At 51.3% G+C, this 23,606-nt stretch overlaps 1 protein-coding gene across 5 annotated transcripts in view; it reads right to left on the bottom strand.

The window, feature by feature from the left end:
• The window catches only part of RALGAPA2 (Ral GTPase activating protein catalytic subunit alpha 2), a 113,460-nt gene that overhangs the window by 41,158 nt on the left and 48,696 nt on the right, over positions 1-23,606 (bottom strand). For all 5 annotated transcript variants that reach the window (XM_061356921.1, XM_061356922.1, XM_061356920.1 and 2 more), the window contains 13 exons: positions 16,883-17,011; positions 15,487-15,615; positions 14,799-14,857; positions 14,451-14,559; positions 13,326-13,436; positions 12,920-12,988; positions 12,651-12,788; positions 12,039-12,222; positions 10,742-11,510; positions 10,368-10,439; positions 9,263-9,386; positions 8,114-8,269; positions 741-899 (listed from right to left, as the gene is read on the bottom strand). In XM_061356921.1, coding sequence (XP_061212905.1) covers positions 741-899; positions 8,114-8,269; positions 9,263-9,386; positions 10,368-10,439; positions 10,742-11,510; positions 12,039-12,222; positions 12,651-12,788; positions 12,920-12,988; positions 13,326-13,436; positions 14,451-14,559; positions 14,799-14,857; positions 15,487-15,615; positions 16,883-17,011 — 2,208 coding nt within the window. The remainder of the gene's footprint in view (positions 1-740; positions 900-8,113; positions 8,270-9,262; positions 9,387-10,367; positions 10,440-10,741; positions 11,511-12,038; positions 12,223-12,650; positions 12,789-12,919; positions 12,989-13,325; positions 13,437-14,450; positions 14,560-14,798; positions 14,858-15,486; positions 15,616-16,882; positions 17,012-23,606) is intronic.

The following is a 23,606-nucleotide window of genomic DNA, read 5'->3' as shown; positions in this document are numbered from 1 at the left end:
CCTGATATAGGCATTTATCCACAGCTGGTTATTCTCTTGACAGATATTGTCCCTCATATAAAGGAAATGGGATTGATCACACTGATTACTTCCATAAAGCTTATTTTATATACATTTTTGCATTCATAATGTACCAGACAAGCATTAAAGTAGCTTTTTTTCCCTATATACTATATATGGACAGATGTACATACACACCCCTGACATTTGGAAAAGAAAAAAATCAATTCTTTCCAAAATGTGTCTAAAATGTGGTAGCATTAACAATGATTTGAACAGAAAGCACCAAACCTGATGTAAGGATACCCAGTGTCTGCACAGTCCTGCTGAGTCACATCGTGAGGTTACCCACGGTACCACACGTACAGCAGCAACCAAGCTGCATGGACTGAATTCATAGCAAATAAGGAACTTATGTCTTGATTATTTTGCTGTTATTGCCCCATAGTGGAAATCCACAATGACTTTAAGCACTGTTCTTACCGTACAATAGCTCCTATGGGTTGAGAATGCTGGAATACAGCACAACTGTAACATGAACTAGCAACCATTTCCATCACTATTCATAACTCCAGGTTTAAGATAAAAGCTCATTGCTCAGCATACTTTTAAACTGAGATGGAGGGACTGTATTTTGTATTTGCTGGTAAAACAAACCCAAAGCACTGAGCTTTATTTAAGCAACAACTGGTCCCTTGCATAACACACAGGAGAGATGCAGTAAATCAATCAAAACATACCTCTGGTTTCTTCATTATTTCTATGAAAAACATGTGATTCTTCATGGGGTAAATAACAATTAGAACATCTCCAAAGTCTGTGGGAATGATGCCTCTGCGGTAGTTCCTGGTGTGCTCAGACCAGACGATGTGAACCTCATCATTTCCCAAGTGACGAAGCTGCAACAGCAAATTGGCTCTTTATTAATCAGAGTGATAACAACAGTTTATGAGGGGTCACGGCTTACAAATTGAATTACAATGCTCAATAGTAGAAATATTTCATTACAGAAAAAGTAAAATATTGGTTTTGTCCAGTTGCTCCTGAAAAGATGAGCTAAAGAATTCGCTCTCTTCTGAAGGCATCGCTGGTGATGGCTAATTAAGTAATTAGCAAACCAGCCATTAGTGTGAGATGTAACCGCACATCACCTACAATCACTTCCCATGGAAATCTGAGCTACCAGAACTGACCGTTACCCCACAGAACATCACAGTGCAGCCACAAGAAGGCGGCTGTCACAGAAGGATGCAATGCCTCAACTCAGGATGTCCAGAAACCCCATCACCAACCACTATTCCTGGTTTATTACACTGCAGATAGCCCCTTGCTGGCTTTGGGAAGGACTTGGTGTTGGAAAATAGCTGGGCACCGTGAATTAGAGGCGAGTGGCAAACACTGTGGCAGTTACCCTGTTATCGGGAGCCCAGTTACATAAAATATGGATAACGCTAAATGTGACGTAGGGAAGGCATCTGAAAGGCGCGGGTCTGCTTTGTTACTGGAGGGACTGGAGGTGATCTAACAGATGGCAGCGAGTGCTTGGCAATCGTGTACAAGCCACGCACAATAGTTTCAACTGTAAGCTTGAAAGTTAAAATTTAATCCACACGCAGAATGCCAGCCCCCAGCAGAAAGAGAATTTAAGTCCCACTTAAAGCTTCAAAGCCCCCCCTCCCCTCCAGACACACACAGTTCGGTGCTAGCCCTGAACAATGTGCACAATAGCCCTGACAAAGCAGCCAAACGGGCCCGGCTCTTCACTGCCTCTGGGCGGGGGGAGGAAAGAGGAAAGGGAAAAAACGTAGTGGTTTTCCCTGATAAATAAGGGAGCAAATCCCCCCCCGCCCTGCATCAGCCCTACCCCACCACCGAGCTCCCGATCCACCGACTGCCTTTGGAAGTAAAGCCTTTACACCAGGGGAAACGGTACCCTCCCGGTGAGAGAAACATGGCAAAGCTGTGACACGTTGTGAGAATGAGGTGCAACCACCAACCTGCCCTACAGTTCATACTCCAGTGCAGTAAAACAAAGCCAAGTTTGCAGAGTGACCCGGATTCCCAAATTAATTTAATGAACTGGGAGACAAAGAGTTGTATTTTATCCATCAGTGTAAATAAAAGAAATTTTTAGCTCTGCCTAAAGAAAATACAAACCATTTGTCTTATAAAATCTCTAAATGCTATTCCTAAAGCTTCTTCCACGTACAACCATCCACACAAGTTCCTGTTCTCAGCCACCCTCATTTCTGTGAGTCTCGTCTCTTACTTGCTCAGTGAAACAAAGCAGCACCCCCACAGCACCGATGCTGACAGTACCACGGTGCAGCCTCACACACCCCAGCCTCAGCAGGGATTCACACGTACAACCAGACCCTGGCTTCCCTTCTGGGGCAGACGCAGCCGTTATCACCTGAAAAGCACCCAACAGCCAGACCTGAAGTTTCCCGTTAAAACCCCCGAGATCTGTGTGGCAACAAGAGGTTTTAGCACGGGGGAGCCGGGAGCCCGGCCAGGCTGCTCTGCCCCAGCCGGAGCCGGGCTGCGGTGTTCCATGGGAGCTGAGCAGGGAGCCAGCTGTATTCAGAGCAGGCAGCGCCCGCAGCGTACCAGGCTGTGCCCAATGCTACACCGAGCTCTGGCACGGCCTTCACAACACAGAGGAAGCCCACATTTAGCAAGCTCTGCTTTAGAAAGCCCAACCAACGAACACAGAAACTGAACTCCAAAGGTGATGCAATTACCAGCTGCATGTGGCAATTCCTGAGCTAACACAGCTCTCCTCCAAAACAACCTGTGAACCTCCATCACCTCTGACTGCTTCTGGAGCAGCAAATACCACAGACTGCTACAAACTAGTGATCACACTTTGTCCAAACACTGCCTCAGAGACCCTTTGTACACCACAAGGAACTGTTCTGCTAATAATCAAACACTTTTCCTGCTCAAAACCCAAAACACTTTGTACTTATACCACATGCAAGAGAACAAAATGCAGTGAACAGAAGTCAGATCAACTGATGCTGCTGCGCTTGAGACAGGGAGCAATTTGTGCCTCACATCTTGCCAACATCGTACGATATTAAATTCCTGCCTTTGCTACAGTCCTCGTAGCAGGCTGTAACGCACTGCAAAGCTCAGACTACCTGCCCCTGTTTCCAAGCCACAGGTCTTTAATCATCACATGTATAAGGTATAGTGCTACAAATATAAAACTGGTATTAATAAACATTATTTGCTCTTGAAAGAAAATGTCACTGATAAAAAGCACTATAATAATGTTATCAGTGACAACAGCCCAGCTGCTGCCCTGCTGCCCCGCTCCCTCGCAGTGAGCTGTGGGGCAGAGTCTGCGCCCTCAAGGACAGAAGGGAGCTCTGCCTGGGGGCCCGAAGCAGCACAAGAGGTGGTGTTTGGTGGTGTTTGGAAGCAGGGGCCCCGGCCGTGTCCTCCACGAGGGGCAGGGTCAGAGGGGAACTAAAAACTCCGTTAAAGAAAGTCCCGGAGCAGCCAGGAAACGAGACCTGTGTTAAAGCAAACCCACAGAGCGCTCAGCCGCGGGCACCCGGACCTTCCAGTTTACTGCTGGCCTGCAGGGGCTGCACGGATGTGCCGGGAAGGCAGCTCCGGAGCCCGCCACTGCTCCTCGGCAGCGCTCGGGGTCTCACCGCAGGAACGGGAACAAAGCACGGACGTTCCCAGCTCGGGCACCGCGGGCCCTGCAGCGCCAGCGCCTGCGAGCGGGTGGGCACCGCTGCTGCCGGGCGCGGCGCGGCCAAGGGTGAGCTCTGCTGCGCGCCCGCTCAGCGCTAACACGGACGGGAGAGCGCAGCCGTGCCGGGAGCTCAGCGAGCACCGGGGGCGCACCGGGAGCTGCTCGGGAGCTCACCGAGCACCGGGAGCGCTTCAGGAGCTCTTCAGGAGCTCAGCGAGCACCGGGAGCGCACCGGGAGCTGCTCGGGAGGTCACCGAGCACCGGGAGCTCTTCAGGAGCTCAGCGAGCACCGGGAGCGCACCGGGAGCGCACCGGGAGGTCACCGAGCACCGGGAGCTCCTCGGGAGGTCACGGAGCACCGGGAACGGGAGCTGTCCGGCTGCTCGCCGAGCGCCGCCGGCTGCGCGGATCGCGGCGGGGCCGCCCCCGGCCGCAGGCAGGGCGCTGCTGGCGCGGCGCTGGTCACGGCACACACCTCCTGGCCTGACCTCCTTTCCCCGCTAATTGCATTAGAGAGCCAGCTGGCTCCAGAGACGAGTCGTCTGTTTGACTGAAGAATTCCTGCTCTGGGGAAGGCACGGCTGCTACTTTCGCTAAGTACCAGTGGGGGCTGACATCCCCATTGTCTGCTGACAGCGAACGCATCCGAAAATCTAAGTTTTATTTGTAAATTAACCAAGAAACTTCCTGCCAGAACAGTGCTGCCTGGAGACTGATAATGTGTGCCTTTCATTCCCTTTCACTCTTACTGTATCACTGCCAATTTGTTTTTCTGCTGCTCGCCAGCCCTAGGCTATAAAAGCCTTGTAAGACATAAGTGCAATTATAGTCCTGGAGTCAAATGAATTGGACAAATCCAATAGCACAGCTCTGTCCCCACTTTGCAAACCCCTACAGCAGTTAGATTAGCTGCTAAAAATCGAATCTAGCTCCAGCTAACAAATTTCTGCAGCAGAGGAGCAAGAGTTCAGTATGGGGTTGCAACCAGATTTCTGAATTGGAAAGTTCTGCTATGACAATGGAGGAGACAGAATAAAGCACTCACAACTGCGGCAGCTCCATTTTAAGCCTTTCAGTACAATTCAGGCAGGATGCTGCTACTACGATTGATCTTCACTTTGCCACAAGCCAGCCAGGTTAAAAACCAGTTCAGAGCCAATGCTGCAGAGCCCCACAGCAGCAGATACCTGCTGACTTTTGATTACTCCACCAAGAAACACTTTTTTCAGGGCTCAGACTTATTTGGAGAGGGTTTTTTCTGCCTGTTTTTCCTTCCCCACGTAAGCAGTATAATATGTCAGCATTTCCTTCAACTAAAGGAATACAAACTGCAAATCACAACTGCACTACACCACAAGGGGCCACGCTCATCCTCGGTAGAAGTGCACTTATTCCTGTGAATTCAAACCAGAAATGAATTGCCCCTCTTGTGCAGTAAAAATAAAGAGCCATAATAACATATTTAAGTAAAATTACTGCATCTGCTTCATTCCGCATCGCAGAGGATGCGGCCTCTGCCCCAGCTCCCGGGCCAGCAGGTGGTAAACCCTTCTGTTCTGCGCTGAGCTCCTGCTGCCTGTCTGCAGGCAAAACAAGCACAGGAGAGCCCATAGGAACGGCATCAAGATCTCAGAGATAAGGGGCTCGGGTCCCACACTCTACCCATGCACAGCCCTGCCTGATGGAAGCAGGGGAAGTTGTGGCCCCCACTGCATCCTGACTGGCAACATCTGATTTTCTGCTTCAGTAACAGCGTCCTCCGTGCCCACTGTGCTGTGCTCCAGCACAGCAAACACTGACATGGAGCAGGGAGCGGGTGACACTGGAATGTGCCTTTCCCTGACACACTGACATGAAAAGGGAGCATCATTGGGAAGAAGAAATAAACACAAAATGATGTTGCTGACCTGGACCCAGTGCCCCAACAACCTGAGGCGGGAGCCAAGCCCAGGGCTCGCTGTGCAAGTAGAACTATTGGAGTGCTGGTGAGGACCTGCAGAGTGGCTGTGATCTCCGCTGCATCTGATCACGCCGTTAACCAGGTACTGCAGGATGCACAAGGGCAGCACAGCCAGCGGGGGGAACACATCCATTTCCCTCTTGCTTCAGAGTAAGTCACAGCAGACACGTGCTTCTCCTCAAGCACATGCCCCTTGTGCTCTGCACAGGCAAAGGCTGCCAAAATCAACACGGGACTTCTGTGGCCTGCGGAACTGTGCTGCTAAAGCATCGATGTAGCTGTACTGCAGTGCAGGGCCTCCACAGCTAAGGTCTGCAACAGAAATGTCTAGAAATGGACATGTTTATTGGGTTATAAGAACCACAGTAGGTTTAATGCTGTCTGTAGAGATGGTTTGGATATGCTCGTGCTCAAAATGCTGGTTTCGAATGCAGGCGAGTTCATCCCTGAGCATCTTCAAAGAACTTAGAGACCTAAGAATTGTCCAGAAATCCTGCAGTGCTTCTGAAGCACATCCTGCCTCCATCCTTAGCTGCAGGTCTGCCAAGCTGGGTAAGAAGTCTATGCTCATTTGCACAGGAACACACACTTGCTTATGCAAGAGCTGCCACAAATCAACCAGAACCGTTCTGTGCACAAGCACAGATTATTCCTTTCAAAAAGCCCTCTGGAAGTCCTCTGGTCCAGGCCATCAGCTCCTCGGGTCCATGAGGGTGCTCAGAGCTTTGTCCTTCTTTACAGGACACGCAGCTTGATCCCTGCAGGGCTCCATCCCTACAGCAGATTTTAAGTCTCAGAGCAATTCCTTGGCTTGTTTTCTGCAGATAGCAGGTACTGGAGCTGGGCTGCTTTCCCAGCACTTCAAGACTGGGGGACTGGCAACTACAAACTGCTTTTGCTTTTTGTTTCTAACAAAGAAGAAATTCTCCTAAAGCCAACACGGGGAAGACAATTAAACAGAATAACCAGACTCTCTCAATGTCTGTGTTAATCCCTAACGTGGGTGGGAATTAGGAGAATCAGTAAAATAGACTGTTGGCAATTAAACCCCACTTCTCCCCTTGTGGTAGCTCTGTCAGACTGTGCTCTCTCCTCTCCCTGGTGACGTATCACTCAACAGCGAGGCAGCATTTCCACAAAACCCAGGAGCTAAGATTAGAGTAAATGAACACAATTTGAGTAGGAAGAAGGAGACAGAGCAGCAGCTCTCAAACATGAGCAAGGCTGCTGCAAAATAATCTGTTCCAATATCCACGTGGAACAGAGCAAAGGGCTTAAATTGGAGCAAAGTAGATGCGACAAGAAATGCTCTTGTGGAGCATAGGAATATGTTGCCTAGGGAAACTGGAAAGCATTCATCACTGGAGTTTTTAACTAGCAGCTGGATAAATACTGGCCAGGAACAATAAAATGCAGATGGTCCTACCTTAGTGAAGTGACAGAGACCGTACAGCCTCTTCACATGAGCCACAGCCCTACTGCTCCATCCTGAAGTACTCAGACTGCATTTTTCCCATGGCCACGTAAATCCACTAATATGCAGCTAATGAGTCGCATTCATGAAGAGGAACATGTCATGTTGTTGACTTTTGTTTTAAATGCCAGATAGCACCGTAAGAAAAGCAGGGATCTGGTTAACTGTTCAATGCTGGGTGAGCAGAAATCCCACCTTTTGATCTTGAGGAAAAGCACATGTTATTTGAAACCAAATGTAATCACCCAGTGACATAGTTATGGATGATTTTCAGAGCACAATAGCATCACATGGTAGACGGGATGGCTGTAGCAGCATCATTAACACACATTAACAACCTATGCAGGCCAATCCTCATTAAAAAGGCAAAGATTTGGTATGCACCTAAAATCTTCTTTGACTGTGAGCAGCAGTTGGCAAGCACCGTAATCTCACCTCGCTCCTTGTTAGGGAAGACAAATGATAAGCACTGATACCAACAACATTTTGGGCTGGGTTCTGGCCATCTCCGAAGCAGAGTCTGCTTGTCAGAATTGTGAATAACTGCATAATGACTTTACATATCAGCTGGCTACCTTCGCTACTATGCTTGTCACTTCTCTTTCACTCCTTTATTCCCTGTTCCATGCTGGATGATTCATCGGTAAGGTTTTATTATGCTGCATTTGGTTGTTTTGTTCTACCAAACTACAACAGTTTTGGCAGGCAGACAACATACAAATGAAATTATTGCTAATATTATTGCTAATGGTGGCATTTGAGGCTACCATGGAAATGTTAATTGTGTTTCAGAATCCAGAATTTAGATGCCATTTACTCCAGCTAATGTAGCTGCAGAGCACCATGTGGCACAGCAAAGATGGCCTGCGAGGACCAGGCAGCACAGTCTGCTTCCAGTTTAAACTTTGATTTCAGCACAGGGAAGCTGCAGGCGCTGTTCTGAGATCCACAGCAAGGGATTTACCTTTTTGGTGAGTGAATCATCTGAATCTGAAGGCATCCTCGTGGACACATGGAAGATGATCTCCACGGTGGAGGTAGCGTAGTAGGGTGCTGTCTGTCCCGTGCTGCCGTTGCGCTGCAGGCCGCCCATGAACCCCCCGTGCGTGGACAGATCGACCTGAAGGAGAAGGGATGTGAAGTGACCAATCAATCATCAGTGCTTCTTTATATATCAAGCCCTGGTGAGTTTACCCCTTTATGATTCTGCAGCCACCCCAGAGAAAGAGAAGCCTTCCCCTATGGGTTTGTGATCTTTGCATTAGTTAGAGCTCTCTGTTGCCCATTCCTGTACCTGACCTTTACTAACAGCAGCCACCTCTTCACTAGGCCCCAGTCATTATCTCTGTGGCTCTTTGCCTCCCTTCCAGCAAACACAGCCAGGAAGCAGCAGCATTGTCATGAGCAGCTGCTCTGAGGGCTGCGCAGGCTTAGCGAGCCCACTGCAAGCACACACCCTGAGAAGCAACTGAAGTGCAGAGCAAATACAAACCACCAGGAAAGCTGCAGAACAAAGTGGCATTGGTACAGGAAGAAAAACCTCAGAAGGAACTACTCTAGAAGATTATTTAGAAGACATGTGCCCCTGAAGAGAAGCCTGTGTCCAAAAGCTTGTTTGTTTTCCCAGCTGCATCACTGAGGATGCCACCTTCCCCTGCAGACCTTGCGTCACTTAAATCCTTAAGCAGGAACACAGTTACTCTCCATAGCCAAAACCCAGAAGCATTCACGGCAGTCAGGTCCCTGACACACCATTTCAACAGAGCAAACTGAACACAACTGTGTCTGCTCTTTGTAAAGCTCTCCTGTGGCTGCATACGTGGCCTGACCACGTGAGGAGTTAACAGGAGGTAAAATGAAGGTAAAGTCATGCTCCAGCCCTTCAAGATGCAGAAAGCAGAAGTGTCCCCTGCAGCACCGTGGGTCCCTCAGAGACAGGGAGGATGCATTTGTGCAGGAGCAGCATGGGGATTTACAGCACTCTGCTAAGTACTGCTAAATATCAGTGTGCATTAAGATTTACTTTACCCCCACAAAGAATTAGAAACCACACCGTGATCTAAGCCCTTGGTGTCCAGTATGGAAGCTTGCCTAAATTCATGACTATTATTACCTCCCAGCCCAGTCCAGCAACAAAATCTTCATAGGCCTGGCTTCCCCTTGCGTTGGACAGGATGGAGCACTTGTCCTCCTGCCCCTCTGCAATGTAGAACACTGCAATCTTGTGGGTCTCCCGGCTGCCATGGGATACAAGAAACAAAACTTACACAAGCTATAGCTCAGAGTTAGTTTTTAGCCCACCTGCACTCAAAAGCAATGAGCAGGTGACCCCCGTTAGCTCTGCACGTCCCTTCCTTCCATGCACACAAATACATCCCTCACTTCCAGCTCCAGAAGTAGGTTTTCCCCAGTGTTTCCCCCATGACCATGGTGCAGGCACAGCAGCCAAGAGCAGAGCCGACCGAGTGCAGCAGCAGCAGAAGTGGTGACCAGGTTCCAATTAGAGGGTTAATCACACACATCTGTGCAGCCCTGCAAGGAGGTGCTGGCCCAGGTGTTAACGGGAGCTTAATGTGACCTACAGGATTTTAATTACAGGCTGATGATGTACGAGAAAGAAAACCCATTAGTGACTTCCAGAGCCCGGGCTGAGCTGCACGGGGCCAACAGGGACAGCTGCCTGCTTTGGAAACAACCTGGGTGGGTTTGGTGTGGGAATCGTTGGGATAGCAGAAAACCAGGACTCTTCAATGCTCCAGGTTCCCAAGGGCTGCACGTCATGTAATGAAACATCAAACACAGTAAGCAGCACTCTGTTCTGCCACTGCCTGGCTGCAGAGTACTTGTATGGAGATCACCCCTGCGACCGCTGCCCCTGCCACAGGGCTCGCCCTGCAGGGAACAGTCCTTGTGTGAGCTGAGCCAAGGCCACAGAGTATCTGCAGGTTCTGCCTCCCCTCTCAGCTAAAGAGAACAGGAAACAGGTTGCTGTGCCTTGGGATTTGCTACTGGCTGGGCATGCTGTGTACCTAGTGCCAGTGACCAGAGCTTGTCCATCCACGCTCCAGAACCCTCCAGAAACAAGCCATCCCTTTTCCATGCAGATATTCATATTGCTAGCGCATGCGGTATTACTGAAGCTTGGGTTTGGTGACTTCCCACTGCTCCTTGGGAAATGCTCCCCTTCCCACTGGTGTGGGCAGTAACCGTTTGCCTACCACTGGCGGGAATCCAGGTTCTTCAGTTCTCGCAGCAGCTTCGAATTCTTCTTCAGAAGATGAAAGCTCTTCCTATGAATACATGAAACAGGAGGTGAAGGAAAACGCAGCACAGCACAGACAGCATTTCCCCATTCAAATACCAGGAGAAGGGAATCAAATCAGCACGATGCAAATGGGGGTTTATCATTATTCTTACTATAAGCAATCGACAAATGTTTATTCAAAAGAATCACTGAAACAGGTACATGCAGATGTTCAAAATCCTGCTCTGACCACCACCCAGCTGTATAATTCTCAGTTTAAGTGTGCACAGGTTTGGGGGTAGAAGTGAGAAGAGGACCACAAACATGCTCTGCATCCTCTCTTCCTACCTTCTGTCCCAGGAGTTCATTCCCAAGTCATTTAGCAAGAGCCGACAGAAATAGAAGGAAGCCTGTGGCTCAACAGGACGCGGTTCCTCTTGGGGGGCCAGCCTCCTGCTGAGGTCCGAGCTGCACTGGAGGATGTACTGCTCTTCCTGGGCACTCTGCCTCATCAGCACCTCCGTGAGCGCGCGCTCCTGCTCGCAGCTCATGCCCAAGGGTGGCGGCGCCGGCTCGTTCAGCTTCCGCTGGGGATGCAGGAGGCACTCGGGACTGGTGGTACCAATCCTCTCCAGCAGCTGGTCCAGAGCATCTTCTCCCTCTTCCCCCTGAGAAAGGTCCTTCTGGGAAACGAAGTGGTGCTGGGGGTTGCTGGAGACGACCAGCGCGCTCGCTGGGCTCTGCTGCGGGAGGCAGCCCTCCAGAGGCCCGTACAGTATCCTGCCATCCCAAGAGTACTTCCCTGAGATATCTCTGACAATCACCCTGACGTCCGAGGGCGCTGCGGCTGGCTCGGTGTCCGTCTTCTCGGTGGGGATTTGGAGGTAGGAGATAAGAGTACTGTCATTGAACACAAAGAGCTGCAGGTTGGGGCTCCGGAAGACTTCCGAGGAGAGCTCGGAGGACTCCACGTAGGAGTTGTCGTGGTTCTCGCTGAGGAGGCTGTGCAGGATGGCAGGGCCTCCGCTGAGCGGGTAGTGGCTCAGGTGGTTCACCAGGTGAGTCATGACCATCCGCGCCGTCAGAGGGATCAGCTCTAGATTCCTCCTCCTTTTCTCTAGAACAGTGAAAACATCACAGATGGCTGGGAGCAGCAGGAGCAACTCAAACAGAGCATCAGCACCTTTCTGTTCCTATTGGAGAAGCTTGCCTTAGTTGTTAGAGAGTCATGGAATCACATGATGGTTTGGGTTGAAGGGACCTTAAAGCTCCTCCAGCTCCAACCCCTGCCATGGAGCAGCTTGCTCCAAGCCCCTGACCTTGAACACTGTCAGGGATGGGGCAGCCACAGCTTCTGTGGGCACCCTGTGCCAGCGCCTCAGCACCCTCACAGGGAAGAGCTTCTGCCTAAGAGCTCAGCTCAGTCCCCCCTGTTCTGTCAGGTTCAAGCCATTCCCCTTGCCTCGCAGCATCTCTGTGGCATTAAAATTATATTTTAATGTTTTCACCATTTCTGTTAAAACTAGAAGTACAGGCACGAACCCAAAGGAAAGAGCACGTTTCCCAGAAGAGCTGTCCCCTGGGGAGCTCCATTCCCCAGCTGCTGAGGGCTGATGCCCTGGTCCTCACCACACTGAGCTCTTACCCTCGGCGACAGTGAGCAGGTTGCCCAGGTCTGTGGAGGAGTGGCACTGGGCTGGCTCTGAGCTCCTCACGTTGCCCAGCGGCAGGAAGGGGTCGTAGTCACTGGAGGAGAGGTCTGCCAGGCTGAGCACGTAGTGGCTCTGCTGGGTGTAGGTGCTGGAGCCATTCACACAGCAGTGCAGAACCTGCAGCACACAGGCATGGGCTGAGGGGCAATGACAGGGACACTGCAGCACCCCCTTACACACGTCCACTGTCAGCTTTACATGGTGAAAGCCAGGACATGCTACAAGGGATGCTCATGTTCGAAAAGAGCACTCTTCATCAGCACTGCTTCTGCACTGAACTGCTCTCTGCAGGACTCACCTTGTGTTCAAACAGCCCACGTCAATCACTGAAATACTTCTGCAAAGACGATTTTCCCTGGCTCACTGTTTCAAGCATTGTGCCTTTCTCTCCTCACCAGCCTCTGTCTGTCCTAGCCCTGACCTCCCCATCACATCGCTTCTCACTTGGACAACTTCTGCTCACTGTGAGAATCCAGGACTTCGTTAAAACTGCTTCTGTGCCCAGCAGGATCTGTGAGAGAATCCCATTCATTCCTCAGACTCACTCTGTAAATGTAGTCCAGCAAAGGAGCTTTGGATGCTTGTTGATCTTCAAGAGCACCAGCAGACACTGGCTCCAGCAGCACTTTCATGGGCAGTGCCATACACCAGTCCAAGAGGCAGAGCAGCAATGAAACTATGAACTGAATAAAACCATGTAACACAGCATTTAGGTATATTCTATTAAATTCACCCAAACTTAAAGCAATTTCACTCAATAACCATCTCCAGCAGCACACACAAGGGACAGAGGCTGCTCTTTCCAGCACCGTACCTTTTTATCTGCTTCCACTGAGGAGTACTCAGCACTCGGCAAGAGAAAGGCAATAGTGGCCACGAGGATCTACATGGGAACAGAATTTCACAAAGACATCTCACTTCCTTCAGTATAAAGGCAGAGCATGAACCTCATAGGAACAGGGTTTGAGAGAGGTTAAATTCTCTCAGGAGCATCTCTCTGCCCTTATAGATCAATGTCCAAGGGAGACTACACAGTTTTCCTGAGCCTTTTGGCAATGAATCACTACAGATAAGAGAAGCACACTGGTCCCAGGACCAAGAACTGTAGAAAGACAAAGCTAACACAAAGCCACAGTCAGAGCGGCTCAAGCAGGGAACGAGGCAATAAAGACAACTTTGCCCGTGATTTCCACACAAACACTTGAGAGAACCTGCCTCACCTCAGTGATCTTCCTGGACAGGGAGGGCTCGTACTTCTGAAGCTTTTGCCAGTAAGAAACCAGCAGCTGAAGAACGTCACAGGCTACCTGAGCTACCAGTTTATTAGAGAACTGGAAGAGAAGAGGAGATTGGAATATAAATATCCACGTAAAATATCCAGGTATATTTCCTTCCATTTTCCTGTGTTTTAAATCATTGTGCATGCATACAAACCATAAAAAACTGGTGATGTTGCAACAGTGCATTGCCCACACCAGGATAAGGCAGGTGTGACCTTATCTGTGTGATCTTAACTTGGCCTGTGGTGGGAAGGGGCTTTGGGTACAGAATCATAGGCTGGTTCTGCAAGTGTCTTCCACTGTTCTATAGGACACAAGAGGACCTGGAGCTGCTGGAACGAGTCCAGAGGAGGCCATGGAGATGCTGCGAGGGCTGGGGCAGCCTGGAGAAGAGAAGGCTCCTGAAGGGGAGACCTGAGAGCAGCTCCAGTGCCTAAAGGGGCTGCAGGAAACCTGGAGAGGGGCTTGGGACAAGGGCCTGTAGGGACAGGCCAAGGGGAATGGCTTGAACCTGCCCGAGGGGAGACTGAGCTGAGCTCTTAGGCAGAAGCTCTTCCCTGTGAGGGTGCTGAGGCGCTGGCACAGGGTGCCCAGAGAAGCTGTGGCTGCCCCATCCCTGGCAGTGCTCAAGGCCAGGTTGGACACAGGGGCTTGGAGCAAGCTGCTCCAGTGGAAGGGGTCCCTGCCCGTGGCAGGGGTTGGAGCTGGAGGAGCTTTAAGGTCCCTCCCACCCAAACCAGGCTGGGTTCTGTGCCACTGCCAAGGGCCCCACTGAAGAACCAGGCACAGACTCAGAACCATGCTCCCTGAAGATAAGGAGCTGCTAATGACAGGCAGAGGTTCAGACCTGGGAGATAGCTTCCTGGGGACAGTTAATGCCACCCCACTACCGCCTGCAGAAAGCCCCAGGCTGTGGTTTGCTCAGCAGCATCCTGTTGGGGCTTCAAGCAATGGAACAACAAACCAGCAGGCCGGGCTCCACATAACCAGCAACTACTGATCAAGTGAAGCTACGCTTTCACACGATGCTACGGTGCTATCGACTAGAGGCTGTCCCAGCAGTACCTTCAGTGTCACACCTATGACATTGATTGCTTCCTTCACTTGGGGGTGGTTTGTGCACTGCGTCAGCTCTTCACATATCCACACTCCGAGGCCACAGATGGCTATGCACCTTTGGGAAAGGCAAAGAGGCTTCAGCAGAGTGACAGACATGACAAAGACAGGGTCTCTGCTTTCCCTCTCACACCACAGCTCAGCACCTTCACGGCACAGAATGAACCTCACCTTCTAGGCCTAAAGAACCAAACTAAGCAGGATCAAACCACAAGGCAGTAGAAACAACTCAGCTGTACAAGCCCCAGAAACAAGTAGTGAGAAAGACTTTCCCCTTTGGTTAACTCAGTAGTTTACCTTGCAGCTTCACTTGGCTCCTCTGTAGCATTCTTCAATAAGATATTTATGAGGTAACACTAAAATAACAAAATAAATTTGAATAAGCATCTTTTTGATACATGTACTTTAAATAAAGTCGCTTTATGTTGCCAAAGCAGCCCTTTGGTGGGTCTCTGGGGTGGGCACGTGTCACTTTTCCCCTACAAGACTTGCTGGGAAGGTCAGGAAATGACAGAGTTCTCCATCCCTCAAGGCAGTTCCTACCTCCAGGTGTCCACTGAAATCACTGCTCAAGGAAAAACCATTCACACGAGATGATGGTTCTAGTAGTGGAATTTGCTTAACATTTAGTGTAATACCAAAACCACCTCCCCTTCTGCACCCCCCCATCTCTTACAGGACTGATGTACACAGGTACCATGAATGGACACTTTAAATAACCCCACCACCATCATTTAATGAATTGACCTGACAGCATCTGCCTGACAAACGTCGCATTTGATCGGAACCAGTTCACTCTCCTTGGAAATCAACTGCAATTGCAGCATCTCGGCTTTGTCAGTGTTAGGGTTCCTGTTAAGCACAGCAATGCACAACGCAGTGTGTGCAGCTGTGGGGGTCTGAGCACAGCCCTCAGCAGGCACGCAGCGATGGAGCAGGGAGAGCACAAGGTCCATGGGGGTCTCCTGGTGGGGCTGGGCTTTACCTTCACATCCGCGGTTCCTGCGATGATCTCGCCCGCCTCGGCAGCGGGCCGCAGCAGTGGGAGTGCTTGGTAGGTGTTTGGGAAGCAAACCAGGGACCCAAGGATGGTGTGAGCCTCCGAGCGGGGCGCCTGCCCGGGAGCGAACACAGACACCCACTGAGCACACCCAGAAGCCCGAAAACGGCATCGGCTCGGAGGCCGTGTGTGTCACCATGGACACCAAGCACACTGTGCTCCCCCATAGCAGTGCCCTGAGGAACACATCCCTGTGGCTTCTCCTTTACAAGTGCAGCAAGGGCTGCACTACAGCAGTGACTAACAAGCACTGACCTGCCCGTGTCAGCTGCTGGGCTGCTCTGCTCTTTCTTTGAGCCTGAGCTTTGCCTCCAGCAGGGACCTGGCCCCACTTCTAAGCACATTCTACAGTTTTGATACCTCCTCTGTCATTACACAACCCAGCCATCCACGATTCAGCATCAACAAAACCCACAGAACAACCTAAAGAAGAGCTGAGTGAGAGTTTTAGCATTAATCCAGCACTACTATTAGCTGATCGTGGGGCACAAGGGACAGCACAATGCACTCAACCTGACTTTATACGTGATAGAAGTGCATAGAGAGATTCCTGCTTCAACAGCACCATCAAAAGCAACATGGCAGGAGCTATAAATGCATTAACTGCTGCGATCTCATCTTGTGTCCTGTTGAAAATGCAATGCATGCTAAGTTTCATGCTTGCAGGAGAAATGGAAGGTGGTGGTGGTTTGGGCTTTTCCCCCATGGAAAGCTGGCTATTCATTTCTTCCTGGCACCCCGAGCTCTGGCTCGCTGACCAGGGTTTTGATGAGACGCCTGTTTGATGATAGGATGATGGAGAGGGCACAGCCAGGCTCAGTTCTGCAGGGGCAGGAGAGGGCCCTGTCCCCATGCAGCTGCACCGAGGTCAAGAGCAGAGCAAAGGCACTTGTCCCAAACGGACAGGCAGGTCCCCCCTGGCTGGTGTTCCATAGACAAAGCTTCCCTGCTCTGCCAGAGCTTCCCCATCTGTGCCATCCCACCTGATCCGCTCTTTCACTTCTCCTTCCCCACTCTCCTTGGGCAGCGTCATGGCTGTGTTAGTGCTGATGCTTAGCAGAGATCCTGTACTGCCACAGGAGTCCCTATGGGCTCCCTGTGAGGAGCTAATGAGGCTCTGAGGTGCGAGCCCTGCCTCTAGCGCAGAGGCGCGCTGCAGCCCAGCGGGACCGCTCCTCACCCCGTGCCTGATGGAACACCTCTGCAGCAGGAGCGTGCAGCGCATGCAGGACCCCATGCCCCGCTGCCCCAGCACCGCTCCACACGGCACTGGTGAGCCCATGCACACCGGCCCCATCAGCACCAGCGGGCGGCCCCTCACCTCCAGCGTGTCCGCACTCAGCACCCGCGCCGCCGCCGTGATGAAGTCCCCGATGAGCATGGTAAAGCCAGGCAAGCCCAGGAAGAAAAACCACGGCGGGCAGTGCCTGATGACCGTGTTCAGGATATCCTGGAAGAGAAGGGGCTGCTTCAGAACAAGGGAAACACAACAACAACGAAGGGCCAAAACCAAAAGGGAGAGGGGCGGCTGCACCCCAAATCCTGTGCTCAGCTCTGGGCCCCTCACTCAAGAGAGACATTGAGGGGCTGGAGTGGGGCCAGAGAAGAGCAATGGAGCTGGTGCAGGGCCTGGAGCACAGGGGTGATGGGGAAGGGCTGAGGGACCTGGGGGTTCAGATGGAGAAGAGAAGGCTCAGGGGGGACCTGATGGCTGCCTCCAACTGCCTGACAGGAGGATGGAGCCAGGAGGGGCTGGGCTCTGCTCCCAAGGAACAAGGGATGGGACAAGAGGAACCGGCCTCAAGCTGCACCAGGGCAGGTTTAGATGGAGCTGAGGAACAATTCCTGCCCCAGAGGGTGCTCAGGCATTGGAACAGGCTGCCCAGGGCAGGGCTGCAGGCACCGGCCCTGCAAGTGTTCACACCCCATGGAGACGAGGCCTCAGTGCCATGGGCTAGGGGTGGCCTTGGCAGTGCTGGGGTAAGGGTTGGACTGGGTGAGCTTGAAGGGCTTTTCCAACCTGGTGGATTCTGTGATTCATCTTTGCAATTCACCAGTTCCATGCTAACCATGGTGACAGATAATTCACAGCCCCACAGCTCTATGTAGAAACCAACCATCAGGTACCAGCCACTGCTTCCTGCTGATGAGCTTGGTGAGAAAAGTGCATTTTGTACTTTTATAATAGTTGTAATCTTAAATTCCTGTTGGAAGAAACCCAAACAAACCCTCGTGTCTCTCTGTGCTTAAGCATAAGACTTGAATCCAAAGCCATGAATCCATTTCAGATGAAGTATTGCATCATTCCCAGTGAGTTATTCCCTAAAACCCCATTACCCAAACCTCTGTGGCCATGAACTCCCGCGGTGCCCCCATGGGCCGTGGCTTTGCCCAGAGGAAGCAAAGCAGGCGCCAAGCACTGCCAGGCTGCTCCAGCATCCCGGTACCCTCCTGCTCCTCCGATCCGCTGGGAAATACCCTGGTGTGGAAGCAGCGAGGGATGGCAGCCAGCACGGTGCCCCAGAGACCCGCAGCGACCAGCTCACCCCCGGCACTCTGCAGAACACCCGAGACAGCAAACCCAGGGCAGGCCTGCGGAGAGGAGCCGCTGCCACCGCCTGAAGCAGCAAAGGGGCTCTCCTGGGTTTTACAGACAGCCCCACAGGCTGAGAGCAGAGCACCAACCCCAGCGCTGCTCTCCCGCTACCTGTGACACAGAACGCATTCCAACCTGAATCCTTCCACACCTCAATGCTCCACAGCCTCTCCACATCACAGCAAAGCTCCCCTAGTCAACAGTTCTTTCCTACAGGGTTTCAGCAGGTTTAAACTCAGGCACAAAATCTCTATAATCCTTACCCGGAACACTGCATTTGCTGAAGAACTGGGAAAAGCAATTTCTACATTATGTAGAAAATCAGTTTTTGTCTCAATAAAATGTCAAAGAAAAGCTGCAATGGAAAACCATTTCCAGTGTCCACCTCTTCTGGTGTTAGGATGCGCTAAGGAAGGCTTGAACTTAACTTCAGTCCCAGAGCATGCCCGTACATCAGAACCTAAAGAGGCCAAGCTCCCTTTGCTCTCCATGAAGAGGAGCTTTTACACCAGCAGTACTTTCTGAATCCCCTTCTGAGCACCTGGGCAGAACCTGGTCAGTGCCCTGCTGTGCACCCACAGCAGTGACACCCCATGAAACAACTGGTGTGTATTTTCAGTGAAGAACACTGGTTTTTCACATAGTAGCAGATAATGCTTTCACTTTCCTGAATCAGCTAAATGCCACTCGAGTTAATGTTTAAACTGCCTTTAATCACTTCCTTTGATACATTTTAAAGTCAGTATCAGTCAAGGCAAACATGCAAAGAGGGAGCAGATGGATGCAGCCGCTCGTAAAGCGGGTGATAAACCCGCCCTGGGAGAACAAAGGACCCACCTTTCTAACGCAGGCTCTGATTGATGCCGGCTCCCCGCAGCACCTGCAGCCAGGTAGGGGATGTGCATGGGCTCTGCGAGGCTGCTGTTGACACAGGCCACAGTGAAAGGGCCTGGGCTAACCCGGCCTGGGAGGGAACCGAGCCTCGGAGGCACAAACAACGGCCGTCGCGCCTGTCCTTGCTCAGCCCCATCTGCTCACCACCACCGGCATGGGCACCGGCTTCGTGGGCTCCCACCGAGGGTCACTGCCCAGGAACAGGATGGAAGAGCAGCAGCAACACTGCTGCTTCCATACACTCATACCTGGGGGTGCACAGCAAACACAGCTTTAACAAACCCTGTGACAACACACGGCAAGAAGCTGTGAGGATGAGGCCGCACAGATGTAGTCGCTGTTTGTGAGATGTGCTACCCCTAAAGAAGTACATGGGTTTCCATAGTGAGAAACTTCTGGAAATTCCTTTGGAAAAGCTAAGGAAACAAGCCTCACTTCCTCTGTTTTGTCCTGTAGCTTCAAAGTGATGGGTTCCCAGCCCAGGCTGTGCGCTGTGAGCTACAACACACCCAGCTGTTGGAAGCTGACAGTGTACAAGTGTGTAACAGCCCAGCCAAAACCGCATCCAGCCTGGTTCCCATCACTTCCCACTGCCACCCCGGGCATTCCGGTGCAGATCCACGCTAGCCTGAGTGACTTCATTTGAACTAACACAAGGCAGGGTGTGTCTGAGGTAACACTGGGGTCCTGCAGCACGGACAGGGCAGAAGCTCCTGCTGGGATGCTGCTTCCAGGTGAAGCTGCGCCGGTTCCTCCCGCTCCCCACCAGGCCCGTTTCCTGCTCACAGCCGAGCGTGGCTTCACGCAGCAGTCCAGGAGCACTGTGAGCTCATCATGAGAAAGAGTCCAAGGGAGAGCATATGTCCTATCAGTGACAGCACAAAAATCAGGTAATTCAAACAGAGGCCGTTGTTTCCTCCCCTCCGAAGCGCTGCCCGGTACATGCAGACCCTGCTCGGCAGCTCGCAGCCTGGTAAATGAATCACTTTAATTGAATGCTATGTACACAGTAACTGGGAAAACACAAGCAATAAGAAAAGCATATGGTGATGGCAATAGAAATGGGTTTACTCATTCTGTGCCGTGTTGTTTCTTTACTTCTTTCATAATTGACCTTTAGAATGATAAACGTGTAAAATAATTTTGGTTTATTATGGCCCCGAACCTTTCAGCAATTACACAAAATGAAAATTTAAAAGGAAGTATTCATTCTGGAAGCATTCCCATTGTTTACATAATTGCACAGCTATAATTTAGCGTTCACGTTGTTGAAGACAAGTGAAAAAAAGGACCATTATGGACCATTTCAATTCAAAATGATGCTCTGTAGCGTTAAAAACGGGGAGGAGGCGAGAGAAGGGGGCAACCACACGCATGTCCTTCTCGAACGCATTAACCCTGTGAGCGGCACGGTGTTTCTGCATAGGTAGGGCTGGAAATCCAACTGATACAGGTGCAAACGTCCACTGAGGAAGTGAAAACCCAATGGACGGGGGCACTGAGTGGTCGGGTACCAAACACCTGTCCCGCAGGGCCGCCAGGCTCCTGCACGCTCCATGTGTAACCCAGCAGCCACCACTGCCCTTCCTCCTCATCCCCACTGCAGGGGAGCACTCGCTGCCATTGACCCCCACGCCAGCTCTGCCTCCCTACCATCACCTTCAGGGGAGAGTTACCTTGGCAAAGACTAAGTGGCACTAACAAGGTATGAAGCATTCTGCCACCCTCGGGATCAGCCTGTCAGGCACATCCATCTCAACCTGTCATTTAACCTCCACAGGAGCTGTGTTTGCTGACGTGCCTTGTGACTGGAATGCAACAGGGAGAGATATTACAAAGCAGAAGAACAACACGTCTGTAAAGCACGGGTAGGGTTACTCACAAGTGCTGAAGATGACAGATTACTGTGTAAATCACCTGCTGCTAACTGCTCCTTCCCCTCTCAACTACATCAGCTCCCTCTTTTACGGCTGCATTAATAAGAGAGCAGTCAAAGCCCTGTGCTGACAGAGCTGCTCAGACGCCCTCACCAGAGATCACGCAAACATAGGAAAGGAGTTTAAAGAGCTTTTAAAGCTTCTGCTCCTTTTAAGTACATTGGATGTGTTCACAGCCTCAGAGGGCTAGGCACGTGCTCCAGACTGGGAGAACTGTTCTAAGTTCACACACACTGAGAGGGAAGAATTGAAATACCCATTTGCTGCGGAGCGATGGTACCAACACCTCAGTTACTGGTCCATGGCACTGCTTCAGGGGTCCAGCTGACTTTGTGTCACCACAGGGACTCCTCCCAGATGCCAGCAGCAGGACACTTCCAAGCTCTGGATCACAGGGAGCCAGGGAGGCACTTCCTACCTACCTGCTGCATCAGCTCTGAGGACGGAGGACCACATGCACAGGAGAAGGGGTTGTTTTGCACATCCCAAAACATGGCTAGTGCAGGTCCCAGTGAGCGGCTGCAGTGGCTGAGCAGTGTAGAAGTTGTCCACAGCCCCTTGTGTTGAATAAGGACTTCAAAGAAACATACAGCAGCTCACAAGTGTTTTCTGTTGAGCTCCAGATCAATGTCATACAAACAGGCAGACAACAGGTAGATAACATGGCTTCTGTCATAGCAATTCTACTGAGAACTGCTTCAGGTTTTAAATCAGCCATCTCTGATGAAAGAGCTGCAGTCAGTTTTCCTCACAAGCTTACCCCATAACTGGTGTAGCTTCCCTGCTGTCATTAGGGACAGCATATTTGAAACAGATGACAAGGCTTGCAGACAAGCACAACCTACATCAGTACATCACCATCTTTACTGGCAGAGTATTTCAGCTAAGTCACCCTTCTGCCACCAAAAGGCACGGAGCTAGAAGCATAGCTGTTAACTCCTCTGCCTGCAGCTGGCTGCATCCTGCTCGGCCTGAAATCTAATCACCAGGACATCTGTCAGCTCCATGGGTCGGGGTTTTGTGGGGTTTTTCTTCCATATTTAAAGTTTGCTCTGCCCTTAACATCACTCCACTAAAAGACGCCACCAGCAGAGCCTCCCTCCTTCGCTGCTAGCTGTCTTTCCACAGGGAATTTCTGATGTCTGGCTTTTTATTATGGTCATTACTATCTGCTATAAGCGTTCTATTCCAGAGGTGAGCCACTGGAACCGTACATTTATTAAACTTACGTGTTAATACTCACTACTACAGAGCACAGCCTCAGTGGCACGCGCTGCTGAGGGGTTACACAGAGCATCTTCACTGATGCCACAGCCCTGGTAGCAGGGGGAGAGCTGCTAAAGTGACACCAGACAGCTGTGGGGCTGACACCGACAACCTGCCTCCAAGGCAAGCACCTGACTTGTGCTGCAGTCTCTGCTCAAACTGGGAGTGGAAATGGGGAGGCAAGACTGCGTCACAGAAACCCACCACTGATTTGAATTATTTAAGTACCAAAAGCATCAGAACTATCTCAAGAGCTGCTTTTCTGAAGGGGGTCAGTAGTGTCAGTAGTATTTTGGGATTCCGTTCTGGTACTTTGGTTCTTCCGCAAAAGGAAGGAAGCTATGAAGCAAGGAGATGCTTATGGACTTCACAAAGCTAAAACCAGTGCTTGCAGTAAGCACCCAGCAGAGCCAGGGCAACAAAACGCCTTCTCTCTCCTGGCTGTGTGCACCTGATGTGGTTTAATTTAAAAAGCACCCTTTTTAGTCCAAATTGAAAGACGTGTGGGTGCAATCACGGGCATGGAGGGGAGGGATCACCAAGAAGCAGAAGGCAGCTGTATCTACCCAAACCACACCAGGCTGCCCTGGGACATAGCCTAAAACTGACACCCCAAAGCATTCCATGATTCTCCATAACCCAGACCAGGGACCAGGACAACGGGAGGTGACCTCCCTCCACTGCCCCACAGCAGGGCAGTGAGCATCCACACTCGCTCTCCTGTAGGATGGCAGGGAGGGAGGGAGGGTAAAGGCATTACGGAGTGAACTTCACTGCTAAGGAGCTGCAGGAGAAAGCCGGCTCGCTGCTGGGAGCGGAGGAGGAGGAGACCCATCACCCCAGATGGTCACTGGCCCCTGACCCGAGGCCCCTCGCTGAGCCGGGAGCAGTGACAGCACCAGCCTGGGCTCAGCCCCTTCTCCCACCTGAGGAGGTGATGCAACCGCGGTGCAGAGTTGTTCACCTGCCCTCAGAGACAGCTGTTGGCCGGGTGTCGCACACACAAACAGGCGCAGCTCATTACCCCCGCGTCCTAATTGCTGCATCCTGCCCCGAGGGCCGGGGAGCCCCATGGAAAACACACCTCAGAGCACTCCTCACAGAACACCTCACAGCACTCCTTACAGCACTCCTCACAGCACTCCTTACAGCACTCCTTACAGCACTCCTCACAGCACTCCTCACACTGCTCTTTTCCAGACCCCAAGGCAGCCCCACTCGCTGGGATGCTACTGGATAATTCATAGCTGTGTTCCAAATGGACTGGTTTGGTTTCCTGTCAGCACAAAGAGCTGCAGAACACAGCAGGAATCTTGTCCCCTTAAGGGAGGAGTGGAAACAGGAATATACTG

This window comes from Neopsephotus bourkii, unplaced genomic scaffold (assembly GCF_033783945.1).
Source record: "Neopsephotus bourkii isolate Nb327-2 ecotype Australia unplaced genomic scaffold, CSIRO-AGI_Nbou_v1 NB_873, whole genome shotgun sequence".
Classification (NCBI taxonomy): domain Eukaryota; kingdom Metazoa; phylum Chordata; class Aves; order Psittaciformes; family Psittacidae; genus Neopsephotus; species Neopsephotus bourkii.
The sequence above is the reverse complement of the archived record's forward strand: the minus strand, read 5'-3'. Positions and strand labels throughout refer to the sequence as shown.